General features: G+C 33.6%; 1 protein-coding gene across 1 annotated transcript; it reads right to left on the bottom strand.

Annotated features, from left to right (window-relative positions):
• Nucleotides 1–3,461: 3,461 nt before the first annotated feature.
• Nucleotides 3,462–11,389, bottom strand: LOC148270627 (uncharacterized). Its single transcript, XM_088242338.1, has 3 exons — nucleotides 11,298–11,389; nucleotides 6,056–6,133; nucleotides 3,462–5,975 (listed from the first exon to the last, which is right to left on the bottom strand). The coding sequence occupies exon 3, from the start codon at nucleotides 5,925–5,927 to the stop codon at nucleotides 3,579–3,581; it is 2,349 nt and encodes a 782-aa protein (XP_088098464.1). The 5' UTR covers nucleotides 5,928–5,975; nucleotides 6,056–6,133; nucleotides 11,298–11,389; the 3' UTR covers nucleotides 3,462–3,578.
• Nucleotides 11,390–14,648: the final 3,259 nt, after the last annotated feature.

The following is a 14,648-nucleotide window of genomic DNA, read 5'->3' as shown; positions in this document are numbered from 1 at the left end:
ACATTCGCATATGACAACGCTACTATGGATGTGAGGATTAATGAGGACACAAAAACTGATAAAATCAAAATAGAAAAAGGTGTCAGACAAGGGGACACAATATCACCAAAACTCTTTACGCTAGCCTTAGAGGATGTATTTAAAACCCTAAATTGGGAAAATAAGGGTGTAAAGATCGATGGCATGTACTTGAGTCACCTCAGATTCGCAGATGATATAGTGGTCATAAGTTGAGACATGGATGAACTAGGCGAAATGATTATGGAACTACATGAGGCTTCAAAAAGGATTGGTTTGGAAATGAATATTCATAAAACAAAGATTATGAGTCCAACAGGACGAGACATTTTCACTAACGATAATAAAATCGAAATGGTTGATGAATACATTTATCTAGGACACAAAGTCAAACTTGGTAGAGATAACCAGATAGCGGAGTTACCAAGAAAAAAAGGGCTAAGTTGGGCTGCTTTCGGAAAACTTAAATATATTTTTGAAAATAAACAAGTCCCTATATGCTTGAAAAGACAAGTATATGAATCGTGCATATTGCCGGTGACAACATATGGACTAGAAACCATGTCTTTAACACAAAAAAGTAACCAGAAAATAAAATGCACGCAACGATCCATGAAAAGACAGATGCTCGGTGTATGTCTAAGAGACAGAATAAAAAATGAAGAACTAAGGCGCCAAACCGGAGTCGTGGATATCATGGATCGTGCAGCAAAATTGAAATGGCAGTGGGCAGGACACTCGGCGAGACAAAATGATGGCAGGTGGACACCCAGAAAAATAAAGTAAGGACCATGGGCAAACAAAAGAAGTGTTGGAAGGCCACAGAAAAGATGGGTCGACGACATTGCCTCTATTGCCGGTAAAACGTGGATGATGAAAGCGGGTGATAGGAAGGAATGGAGACGTCTGGAAGAGGCCGCCATCCGCCATCCAGCAGTGGAGAGAATAAGGCAGCAGAAGAAGAACATTCGCATTGTAAATATTTTTAGCCGTTATTTCGTTGTCCATTCGCTTTTCGTGTCCAAACCAGCGCAGACCTCTTTTTTACACAAATATTTACCATTGGCGTGTCCCTAAATTGTTTCGTTTCAAAAATAAAAATAGTTAATTATGGGAACGAGAACCATTTAACCCCGTAAACAATCACAGATGTGATAAAGTGTATATTGAACAAACAGGGCGCACAGCAAAGAAGAGAATTGACGAACACAAAAGAGCGTGTAAACTTGGGCATCCAGACAAATCCGCAATAGCGGAACACTCTATAGACACAGGACATTTTTTCGCCTTTGAACCAAAAATTCTACATAAACCTAGTAATTATAGTGCACGAATAATAAAAGAGGCAATTGAAATACACAGACATCCAAATAATATAAACAAATACGACGGGCTTAAATTAAATTCAACATGGTTCCCAGCACTACATATGACAAAAACGAATAGAAATGTGCCTACTGCCGGCTGCGACACAGTACAAATTACTAGTACATAAACATAATTATTCTTTCCTACAAAACTAGTAATGTGCCTACTGCTGACTGTGACACGGTACAAATTACTAGTACTTAAACACATACATTTCTCTATAAAACACACAGTTTTCCCTGAAGATGTCTCTTGCAATGGTAGCCGAAACGTCGGATCAAATCCAACATACACGGTATCACCCAAAAAGATACATAATATTAATCACAGTTTTATCTGCAGTCTTCGGGCGCACGGCGCACGGTATACAAATATAATTATTTTTGAAAAACGCAAAACATACTGATACATAACATTTTATTCTGATATTCTGTCTAAAAAATAACAAAGTTCAGTTTTAAGGTGCGGATAACGGTAGAGCGGACCGTCGATTTTGTCTATTCTAACAAAAGGTCCGACATACAGTTGTCTTTATGTTCGAACACCTATTTATCTAAATTCTCGGTCCTCGCAATTTACCTAAACCAAAACACAAAAATAAAAATGTATACGTACATTAGAGTGGGCCCAAGATGTATGAGGTTTTTTATTTTTTTAGACATCAAAGTGAAAGGGGTCTAAAAAGTTGCATTTTGGATCTCATTGAACGTAAAAATTATTTTAAAAAATATTCCATACTACTTTTGGCCCTTAACCGAGGTTTGAAGTTTATCACTGTCTGCACATTTTGTTAATTATCTATATTGATACAATTATGTTACGTTAGTAAAGAAATAACTTAATCACATTACAAATTCGAACACGTTTTAAAACTACCGAAATGCAAAAAATTTACACTCCGCGGAACTGTTTCCTTTGAGCGCCTGACTAAAATTGACAAAAACAATGGTACATTAAACCAATGCTACCCATTTATTACGGAACAAAGTGCAACTCGCGCCCTTGGATGCTTATAGAATAAGATTTAATGCAGATTATACAATTGATGTAGTTAAGTCCATCAGAGATTTAGGAGTTGTTTTGGACTATAAACTGACATACAACGAGCATATATATAATACAGTAAATAAATCACTGAAATTACTTGGCTTCATTAACAGAATATCCTCTGATTTTACTAATGTCCGTACAATCAAAACTCTTTATTGCTCAACTGTTCGCCCTCTTCTTGAATATGCCTCCTAGAATAGTGGTCTGGTCTCCATTCTATGTCAATTGCATAAATCACATTGAATCAGTCCAACATCGCTTGCTTCGAAAAATAGCGTGGATGCTTGGACTAGAAAGAGATAATTATTCTTATGCTGAAATAGAGTCAATGTTAAATATTTCTAGTCTACAAAAACGTAGAACTAATATTGACTCCATATATATGTTCGGCATACTAAATGGTATAATCGATGTTCCATCATTACTGGGACAAGTAAAATTCAATATTCCGACTCGTAGATTGAGAAACAATGAAGTACTGTTCATCGATCAGCATAGAACAAACTATGGCCTAAATTCTCCAATGACCCGCCTTTGTCGTATTGTTAACTCAAGACAGGATCTGGACTTTTTTGGTTTAAGTTTACAACGATTTAAACGAGCACTAAATAAATAGTCCAGATCTTGTCTCGATGTCCCTTATGTTTGTCAATGCTTCTTTCTTTTTTCTTTAAATGTTTTAAACTACTCTTTTATTGTAATATTTAAACCTTATAAATTGTATACATGGACAATGTCCGTTAATAAATAAATAAATAAATTTAATTAGACTGATTTTCTTACTTAAATACGAAATGACAGCCGGTCTAGGGCAAAAAATTGACTTTTTCGAAAACATCAAGCTCTGGTTGACGGCCAAAAGTAGTATCGAATATTTTTTAAAATATTTTTTGCATTCTGAGTAATCCAAAAGGCAACTTTTTAGACCCCTTTCATTTCAAAATTCGGAAAATAAAATTGTCGGCCCACCCTAACGTACATATCTAATTCGGACCAAATACAATAATTGATATCGAACTTGATTGTGTTCATTTAATCTATTTAGCAAGAACTCAAATCTAGCAATAGCAAAGCATTACCGGGTTCAGCTCGTCCTCAATATTTATGATTCCTAAATTAATTCTCAAATTCAGATTTGAATCTTAAAAATCTGAGCTTGGATATGTTTGACTTATAAGTGTTTTCTTAAAATTTGAATCAATTTCAATATGTATCTCGAGTCTCAACTCGAAATTGTTTTCATCTATTTTAATTTTAGCATACTTCTCATTTGTCTTTGTATTTTTTTCGTCAATTCTTCGTAGAAAGACGTTTTGATTAGAGGGTGCGGAAAAGACCCTCGTGACGGGTATACGATATGCTATAACATTTTCAACGCTGGATAGACAGCGTCCTCTATCAGGAAGATTTTCATCTCCATTTAAAAGTATATGCCCAGTGATGCCATCAGGGCCTACCTTTCCCTTTCGGGCGAGGTCGTAACCGATGTGAGGACCATGCGGTCCTTGTAAATCCGTTACAACTACAGGGTTATCCATATCAATCCTTAATTTATACCCGACGATTTTCTTAATCTTCGGGACCCATGCATTAACCGTAGTTTCCATTTCTACTGGGTATAATGCTACTTTTTTTACACCGAAGGGTCCAGTACACAATATCATGTCGTACTTTGTAACCATAAAATTGCTTGCACCGATCGATACGGGATGCATCGCATTATCAGGAAAAAAGTTTTTAATCCTTTTGAAAGCTTCGTTAAATGCTTCAGCGCGTTGTAAATTAAGTTCCCGGTTCGACAGCGGCCCGTCTTTTCTTAAATCTTTATCTTTGCGACCATCAAATTTCCAATTTTTGTGCTGGTACGGACACTTCTTTTCTGCTTGTTCATTTACACCATTGGCAGATGTTGGATCCTTTCGCGCCCCTCCGACCATACCGAGATCCAAGGGGAGGGCATGCCAGCCCCGCTGAATGTAATAACGTATAGTCTGATCTCGTTCAATACAGCCCGCAATCTCAGATCTGAAATCTTTTGACGTTATTTCTTCTCTGATCCCGGGTACAGCCTTCGCTAAAGCTTCGTACAAGCAATCGTTTCCCGAGCCACCATTTTTCCCATTCCCCTCGTCAATACCTCCAAAAACTTGGAAATGATGGTCTTTAAGATCGAGCTTTATTACGACCTCGCTTCCATCTTCTCGTCCAAAAGAAAACCTTTGTATCATACCGTCTTCCCCTTCAACAATAAGAGTCAACTTATAATTGATCCCAATTTGTTCAAACTCTCTTTGTCTAATTTGAGTGCACGCATTGACACATGTCAAATCCATCGGAACATTTTCTCGGATTATAGCTGCAAATAAGTCAGGATTTTTGGTTTTCTGCAGGAGTTTCAAAAGATCTTCTTGATATTTTTCTTTAATACGATTTTTTGTTTCAGATGTGTCATCACTCCCTTGTTCACTAATATTCTGCAACTCTTCATGATACGTCCGCTTCCTTTTCTCAAAGTAACCGCGACATTCACTGTCTTCGTACGATTGGTACGTTTCTTGTATCTTCTTCCCGACGGATCTTTCTTTCCCGGAGACATCGCCATATTCTTTTATAACTTTATTCAAAATAAGTACACATTTTTCTGGCGACATTTCGTTTCCTAGATCTGCGTCAGCATGCATCATTTGATCACTGACAATGCGTTCTTCTTCTAATTCAGAATGTCCCGCAAGTTCTTTTTCGCTGACAACTATACTCTTTCCCGTCACTTCTACGACAAATTGAGGATCATCTTCTCTTTCTTGTATCTCTTCCAGCTTGTGAATACTTACTACTTCTTTAAATTTGCGTGCTAAAAATAGATCTTCCCGCTGTAAACATATTGCCGCTTCTTGCAAATTTGAGGGATCACGGGAACACACATAGAGATTTATAATCGCTTCGAGAAGTTTATCGAATGACGATTTACCACGGAAAAAATCTTCCAATCCCAGTTCAGCGATAATGGGTTGAAGATCTGTAGGATTGTGTAAGAAATCAAGAAATGTTTGTAAAAACATTAATTCTACTTCAGCTTCCTCGCCATTGGAAACTATCCGCTCCAGCCACATTTTCTTGAACTTATTTAAGAGGTTTTTTTCATTTGCCTTGCCGAGCAGTTCAAAATGTTCCGTTAAAAGTTTGTAATATTCCAATGATTTGAAGATATTGGGAACGTCAGTTAGGCTTTGAACGGTGTCTGATGAACCAAAAATGTCTCGAGTTAAAGCCGTGATTTTACTATCGGTCAGTTCAGTTAGAAAATCTGTCGTCTCTTGAACCCAGAGTTTTGAACAACACTCAATATACTGGCTTTCAATAAAAGCGTCGTCAATAGAGCCGGGCAATTTTTGAAATTGTGTATCTATACGATTTTTAACTTCGGCTAAATTTATTTTATTGACTTTGATTTCTGTAGCAATAATCCCTTGTATGATCTCCTTTGCTTCCATTTTGAGATATTTTTATCAGTGTGAAGACTATCCAGCTGAATGTGCACCCTAAAGGAAAAGTCATACCTTAACAATTAAATTACTTTTTTTGAATACATACTATTATTAAAATATTATAAAAAATATACCTTTCTTGCGTACCTCTTGAGAATTACAAGCAAAAATCTCTACAGTAGTCTGTTTATCTTCAAAGCCCTCGATGGAATCTGGAGGAAAAATAATTTAATTTAATTATTAACAACAATGTTTGATTATGTCCAAATGCTTGCAGACTGGCTGGATTTCCTCCCTAGGGAGTTGTTCGTATTTAAATTTATTTCAACAGAGAGGGAAAAAGTTTTCGAGAAGGGAATATGGAAGTCTAGGCATTTACAGGGCTTATGACCTAGGGAGGAAATCCAGCCAGTCTGCAAGCATTTGGATATAATCAAACATTGTTGAATTACTACCTGGTAAAAGAAGAAGTATAAAAATTGGAAAATTGTTTCCAGGCGTTGCCTAGTAGGTGATTTGGTTCAGCCGGATGGATCTCACCCACGTGATAAAGGTTTCAGCTCTTTTACTTCACAAAAGTCAACAGATGGAAGAGTTGAGGAAATGTGGATGTTCAAACATGGGCAGAATGGTGAATGTTACGCAGTGTGTAAAGTGGCCACTTAAACCAGCCAATGGCAGGTTACAATTACAAGGGTAAAATTCAAATATGTGACTGATTTTGCTTTGCGAAACGTAAATATTTAGAATTTTGACATTTAATATTAGGTGTTGCCAAGCATCAAGTTGAAGTATGACAATATTAAAAAAATATAATAATCCCGATCGATAACTTCCACGGATGTTTCATTGTGACCGCGCATACGATAAACAACCACGGTGAAAAATTGTTATCACGCCGCTAATTAGCACGTCGATAGTCATTTGTGATTGTGCTGCTGGAGCTCAATCACAGATAACTATCGACATGCTAAAAAACGTGCTAAGTATTTGAGCGATCACCACGAACAATCATGAACACGCTGAAGTTAAAGCGGTCGCGTTGCAAAACGCCATAGATAAGTTCCGTATCCGTAGTCCGTGGTCAAACGTCAAATCAAAAAAGTCAACACGCGTGTAATCTCGTGCCGGTTTGTTATTTCGTTTTCAAGTTACAAACAATTACTATGGCGACTGCTTTTCTTAACATTTGGCTTGCCGACCGCCGGCTAAATGCAATACGGCACTCGAGAAAAATTGAAAGAAGGCGTGTGCGAGATTCAACCAATCCTCTTGAACTGACCGAAGTTGAATTTCGTTTTGCAACGCGACCGCTTTAACTTCAGCGTGTTCATGATTGTTCGTGGTGATCGCTCAAATACTTAGCACGTTTTTTAGCATGTCGATAGTTATCTGTGATTGAGCTCCTGGTGTCACAAGCAGTTGGCCCGCAGTACGGGGATACATAATTATATTAAAAGATCTTCTCACTGTAAAACTTATATTTGTCAGGGATAGAGAGCGACGGAGAGGAGGATGCGGACAAAGACAATTTATTATCTATGGCAGTTTTGATAAATTTAATATTTTTGGTAAATATATCTATGTCGTTAAATTTCCTGTTATACGCATCCATAATACGATAATAATGACCAATAGCCAAATTAACTGAATGTATAAAAAGTACATTAGTATTTCGGCATCCAAAGTGAGTTCATTCAAGAAATGGCTAATTACTGTAATCTGTGCGTTTATTAGTCACCGTTTTAACTGTTGTATATTTAACAATATTTTGAGTTTGTCCAAATTTTTGTAGACAAGGACTGGATTCAACTCCCTGGGGAGCTGTTTATATTAACATATTACAACAGAGATGAAGAACATTTACGAGAAGGTATTATAGAAGTCCAGGCATCTACAGGGCTTATGACCTGTCAATGGCTGGTTTAAGTGGCCACTTTACACACCGTGTAACATTCACCATTCTGCCTATATTTGAACATCTATATTCCTTCGATTCTTTCATCTGTTGATGTTTGTGAAGTTAAAGAGCTGAAACCTTTATTTATGCGGGTGAGATTCGTCATATTGTTATATATTGTTGATAAATTACCTGGTCCATGAAGAAGTATAGAAATTGAAAAAATAATATTTTCAGGCGTTGCCTGGTATGTAGGTGAAATAATTCAATTTGATGAATCTCACCCGGATAAATAAAGGTTTCAGCTCTTTAACTTCACAAACATCAACAGATGAAAGAATTGAAGGAATATAGGTGTTCAAATATAGGCAGAATGGTGAATGTTACACAGTGTGTAAAGTGGCCACTTAAACCAGCCATTGACAGGTCATAAGCCCTGTAGACGCCTGGACTTCTATATTACCTTCTCTTAAATGTTCTTCATCTCTGTTGTAATATGTTGTATCTTTCTCAGAATTAGCAATAGATGTGTAATTTTTTGTGATGGAAATTCAAGTCGAAGGTATGTTTGATTATTTTTATATACTTTGAAGCGTAAATGAATAGAGTCACTGCTACATAATGCACAAATTTTGTTTAAATCAAAAAATATATTTTTGTTTCCATAAACTTTTAACTATTTTGCCTCGCTCTGCCCCCAATCTTATTTACCACATAATGTTCATAAAAACTTCAATTCTTTCATCTCTTGATGTTTGTGAAGTTAAAGAGCTGAAACCTTTATTTATGCGGGTGAGATTCATCTAAATGAATTATTTCACCTACATACTAGGCAACGCCTGAATTTTTTTTTTTTTTAAATTTCTATACTTCTTCATGGACCAGGTGGATTTATCAACAATATTTTGAATTTGTCCAAATTTTTGTAGACAAGGACTAGATTTAACTCCCTGGGGAGCTGTTAACATTAACATATTACAACAGAGATGAAGAACATTTTAAAGATGTAGATGATAAAAACATTTTATTTATGATATATACATTTTTATCTGCACATCTCTGCTCCGGGGTTTAGTATAAGCCGTATACCTTGTACTTTGCACACGTGTTAAAAATTGAAGAAAAATGACATGCCTGATTTTTGTGTAATTTTTTTTTAGGAACCCTTTGCGAGTGTTTATTTACGCGGGTACACTTGTTTGACATTTGGCTAGCTAAAAATGGAACTAAAGTGGAAAAAAAACGCCACACTTTACATGTGTTGGCTGAACGATTACCCGATGTGAAAAATATCGACACAAATAACTTGGAAAGTCGTATTTATTTATTTATTTTATTTTATTTTATTAGGTAATTCAACAAAGATACATACTACAAAACATACAATTTAAAGCATTCGTCGAAATAATTTAACATGCATATATATCTTCAATTATAGAATTTCACAAAATAGATTTATACGTTAAGTTGTAATACATACTTTTTTAAATATTTTTGTTTATACAGGATACAATGCAATAAAAAATAAGTTGTACGTGTGTACTCATTGAATAAGATTTATTCCTAAGAGATTATTCGCAAAAGCTGAGAGAGTATCATGAAAAATGTAAATTTTATTGTTTCGGCAGTATATGTTATATTCCCGACACATGCGGGCCACAGGTGTGTGGTATGTAGCATTATTTGAAAACAAAGGCAGTTTAAATATTTCCCGATGTCTGAGTGTTCTCGATCCCGCATTTATTTGTATTTTATTTAGGAGGTTAGTATCTACTTTATAGTTTAATATTTTATACAGAAATTTTATATCGAAAACAACGCGGCGTTTTATCAGAGAATTAAAATTGATTGATTACATATGTAAAAAAAAATAGAAGTATTGGATGCAATGAGACAAATTTACTTTGCTTTTTGCCAAAGCAAACTATCATATTGCAATTTAGCTCGGGGAGGTTGCTCTCGTTCAATCCTCGAACCAGTAAACATAGCACAAAAATGGATCATGAAGATCATTCTCAAAAAACCCTCGAGGTATTCGACGGAAGATCTATTCACCAAAGATATTGGATGTAAGACAATTGTTTGTGAGGTGCCTACTACTTACATTTTATGATAAATGAAGTGAGGTCAAAAGAACCCAACTGAATATAAACACTCGTTCAGCAACACAAATTAACTGTATTGTCCCATTTGTATCAACCGCCTTTGGTGAAAAGCAATACAATGTAATTGCTCCAAAAATATTTAATGATTTTTTGCCAAATATAAAAGACTCAAAATGTAAAACAAATTTTAAAATAAAAATAACTGCACATATAATATATGTAAATCAATAAACGTGGTACTTTATATAATTGGTACACATATTATTTATATTTTTATATATTTCATTGCTTTATATTTGTTTTATTATATCCAGTCTTTTATCTACAAACATTTGGACAAACTCAAATATTGTAATAAAACCAACTGGTCCAAGAAGAAGTTTTAAAATTGGAAAATTGTTTTCAGGCGTTGCCTAGTAAGTGAAATAGTTCAGTCAGATGAATCTCTTCACAACAATAAGGGTTTCAGCTCTTTAACTTCACTAAAATCAACACATGGAAGAACTGAAGAAATATGGATGTTCAAACATTGGCAGAATGGTGAATGTTACACAGTGTGTAAAGTGGCCACTTAAACCAGCAAATGGCAGGTCATAGCCCTGTAAATGCCTAGACTTCCATATTCCCCTTTTGAAGTATTCTCCATCCCTGTTGTAATTTGTTAATCTTAATGACTTCCGAGGGAGTGAAATCCAGCATTTTGTCTATAAACATTTGGACAAACTCAAATATTGTAATAAAATAAACCTAATTATTAACGACGTTCTTACAAGGTTACATCATTTTGCTAAAACGTTAGAGATGGGACAAATTGATCAATGTAATTTTAACAATTTAAAAATAAGTTCGTTTGATAATGTTCACAAAAAAAATGTATAAATGTCTTATTTTTTGGTGAATAATTGTATTCAACGCACTATAATAGGCTTGTTTTTGCGTTTTTATATCAATTTTCGGAAACAGAGTTTCACGTTTGAATGAAAAAAATGTTACAATCGATTTGATCAGTTATTCCATCACTAATGATTTTAGTTTGGCAGCTGTCATTCCAATCAAGTTGTATTATTTTAAGGGCTATAGGTAGAAAATAATATTAATGTTTTTTGTTGATATTTCTTGGTTAATGATTAAGATAAAATTATAAATAAACTTATTAATGAAACTTCTTGGTTTAGTTTTACTTTTTATTATTTAGACCAGAGAGCGCTTTCGCCTGAGTAGGCGTCTTCAAGACTGGAGAATTTTGAGATAGAAAAGTTTTGTAAAGCTATTTTGAAAGAGTTGGGTCCTACCTGTAAATCAACTCCGGGCGACGATATTTTAATAATAAAATTAATTACTTTTTAAAATAATAATTGACTAAAAACTTACTTGTTTTTAAATTTTCGTTTACCACTTCAGATTCTTGAACCACGCCCAGAAATGAAATAATCTACTAAATTTACATGATACCGATATCTTTAAACAGGAAACTGTAATACTATATCTGATCATTTTGGCGTCGATCACAGCGCCACCTAGTATGACGATCAGGAAGCTTAAATTAAAATCACTGCTTTACATTATCATCTTTCCTGAGATCCATTATTTATTTTATTTATTTATTTAACTATAAATTTATTGCAAAAAAATAATGAACATACGTAATAACAGGGAATCTATATAAAACCAATTAATGTAAAATGAAAACGGAGTGTTCTCTGTTTATGATAGTCTCCATCAAACATGGCACAGCCCGTTCTAAGATGGAGATTTTATATCTTTAGAGCGTAAGTAGTCCTATACTAATAAAACAATAACATAAAAAAGAAAAACTAAAACTACTTAATTATAAATGCCTAGCTAATCAAATATAAGAAATAGACAAACATTATTATACAAATATAAAGTACATATATGTGCCAAAAATACATGTTACTTAAACGTAAAATATATAGTATAATATATAATAAAACAAATATAAAGCAATGAAATACATAGAAATATAAATAATATGTGTACCAATTATATAAAGTACTACGTTTATTGATTTACATACATTTTTCTAAAAAAATATCTCGCTACACTATTTATATGTGCAGTTATTTTTATTTTAAAAATTGTTTTACATTTTGAGTCTTTTATATTTGGCAATTAATCATTAAATATTTTTGGAGCAATTACATTGTATTGCTTTTTACCAAAGGCGCAGGCGGTTGATACAAATGGGACAATACAGTCAATTTGTTTTGCTGAACGAGTGTTTATATTCTTTTGGGTTCTTTTGACCTCACTTAATTTATCATAAAATTTAAGTAGTAGGCACCTTACAAACAATTGTCTTACATCCAATATCTTCAACTCGGTGAATAGATCTTCCGTTGAATACCTCGAGGGTATTTTGAGAATGATCTTCATGATCCATTTTTGTGCTATGTTTACTGGTTCGAGTATTGAACGTGAGCAACCTCCCCGAGCTAAATTGCAATATGATAGTTTGCTTTGGCAAAAAGCAAAGTAAATTTGTCTCATAAGTTGAGCATTCAAAATATTACTTAGGCTTTTATAAATGTATGCTGATTTCCGTATTTGCTTGGATATTTCTATAATTTGATCTTTCCAGCTAAGTTTAGAATCTATTATGACCCCTAAGTATTTTATTGAATTTACTTGTTCTAAATTGTCACATTTGCACAAAGTATTAGGTATGCACTAGATCTCCTTTTTGTTCTGCAAGTTCTAGGACCAACTATCACGTGCACTCGCCTATCCCTAGGCTCCACAGATGTGGCAATCAGTATGAGGACAAGGCTGATATATTTGGTTCTGGAGTTGATAGTTATAAAACGAGTCTGATATCTTTTTTTCTCTCGCAAAATTATACTTAAACTTTTCTTCATATTTTAAAATGTTTTTCCTTTTTTTGTTTTTTCATATTTATGTATTTATTTCGCTAATATTTTTGGTTGCTTACGTGTATTTACTTACTTGTTACCATGTTTTAGTTATGCAATTTTATAATTTTTTGTTACGTATTTATATTTGTATTTTTTTTCATATTTATGTTCAAGATATGTTAAAAGCAGTTTATCCGTTTATGCAAAAATAAATAAATAAACCATGCACTAAATTAACTTTGGCAAACAAATGTTTATCGCAGGAGGCAAAACTAGCAGTTCACAGTGGAGTTCTAGTGCCAACTCTAATGTATGGGAGCGAAGTATGGAATTGGAAAAATTATGATGAATGTAGGTTAATTGCTGTCAAAATGCAATTTTTCAGCCGAATTTGTGGTAAAGCGATGTATAGCATAGCGATAGCGATAGGTGAGCAGTCTACTACTACTACCATCACGCTATTTCTCCGTAGGGGTAGGCAGAGAGAATGGACCGCCACACACGTCTATCCTGGCATACAATCCTAGCCTCTTCCACATTCATACATCTTGTCATACATGCCCTTCGGTTCTGTCTGCTTTTGACATGACCAGACTTAAGATTTTGGTTTATCTGATCATGCCACGTCTTCCTTGGTCGTCCTCGTCTAACGTTGCAGCAGTCGAAATAAATAAAAGGATCTACGTATTACAACAGAGATGAAGAACATTTAAGAGAAGATAATATAGAAGTCTTAACACCTACAGGGCTTATGACCTGTCAATGGCTGGTTTAAGTGGCCACTTTTCACACTGTGTAACATTTACCATTCTGCCCACATTTGAACATCTGTTTATATTTATTTTTTTTTTCTTCATATTTATGTTCAATATATGTTAAAGGCAATATATGCCGTTTATGTAAAATTAATAAATTAAAAAAAAAATATATATTTATTGTGCAATATGAATACAAAATTGATTCAGAAAAATATTAGCAAAAGTATTAGCACACAATTAATTTTTTCTATCTTGTATTAAAAAAAATAAATTATATATTTTTTTTATACTTTTTTTATTTAAATCTTAAAGTAGGGCACACATATCATACATATTGTTATGTGTGTTCTAATAATAACATTGCAAATATATTCAATTTATAAATTGTTTATCACATATGTCTTGACCATTATTTTAAATTTTGATATGTTTTTTTCTTCATAAATATTTTTTTCCATTTCGTAATACTTTTTAATTGCTTTAAATAAAATGGAATTTTGTGACTTTGCCTTTTTCCTAAATGGAAGTCTAATTTTGTTCTTTTCTCTAGTATTGTGATCGTGTTCATGCTGGTTCCGATCAATTTTTTTCCAAATTTTTTTATTAGAGTTTATAATTTTATGAACAAATATCATTGTATTGTAAAATATTCTTTGTTTATATGTTAATAATTTCATTTCATTTACCATCGACTTTACCCTCGTATATCTGTTTTTTTTCAAAATGATTCCAAAGGCTTTATTTTGTAATACAGTTAGTTTATCTATGTTTTCTTTGTTTGATAAAAATAAAATGTGTGGTTCAATAATTGCTTTGTAAATAGTTTTGCAGGAGTCCTTGTCAATAAATCTTCTGATCCTTCCCAAAATTGATATTGTTTTTGCAATCTTATTTATTAACATCTTAACGTTTTGGTGAAATGTAAGTTTTGAATCCAACATTACACCTAAATATTTAATTTCAGTGACTTCATTAAGTTTTTCATTTTCTATTACAATTGATGGTGTAATTTCTATTCTTTTGTTTCCTATATTCATATATTTAGTTTTGTTAACATTTAATTTTAATTTATTAATTTTTAGCCACAG

The sequence above is a fragment of the Micrasema longulum genome, unplaced genomic scaffold (assembly GCF_059751315.1).
Source record: "Micrasema longulum isolate JH-2025_06_02 unplaced genomic scaffold, ASM5975131v1 h1tg003667l, whole genome shotgun sequence".
In the NCBI taxonomy this organism is placed as follows: Eukaryota; Metazoa; Arthropoda; class Insecta; order Trichoptera; family Brachycentridae; genus Micrasema; species Micrasema longulum.
Note: the sequence above shows the minus strand (reverse complement) of the source record. Positions and strands in the feature narration are given on the sequence as shown.

Coding starts and splice junctions, on each gene's coding strand:
- LOC148270627 (XM_088242338.1), bottom strand. CDS start 5,927: ATGGAAGCAAAGGAGATCATACAAGGGATTATTGCTACAGAAATCAAA.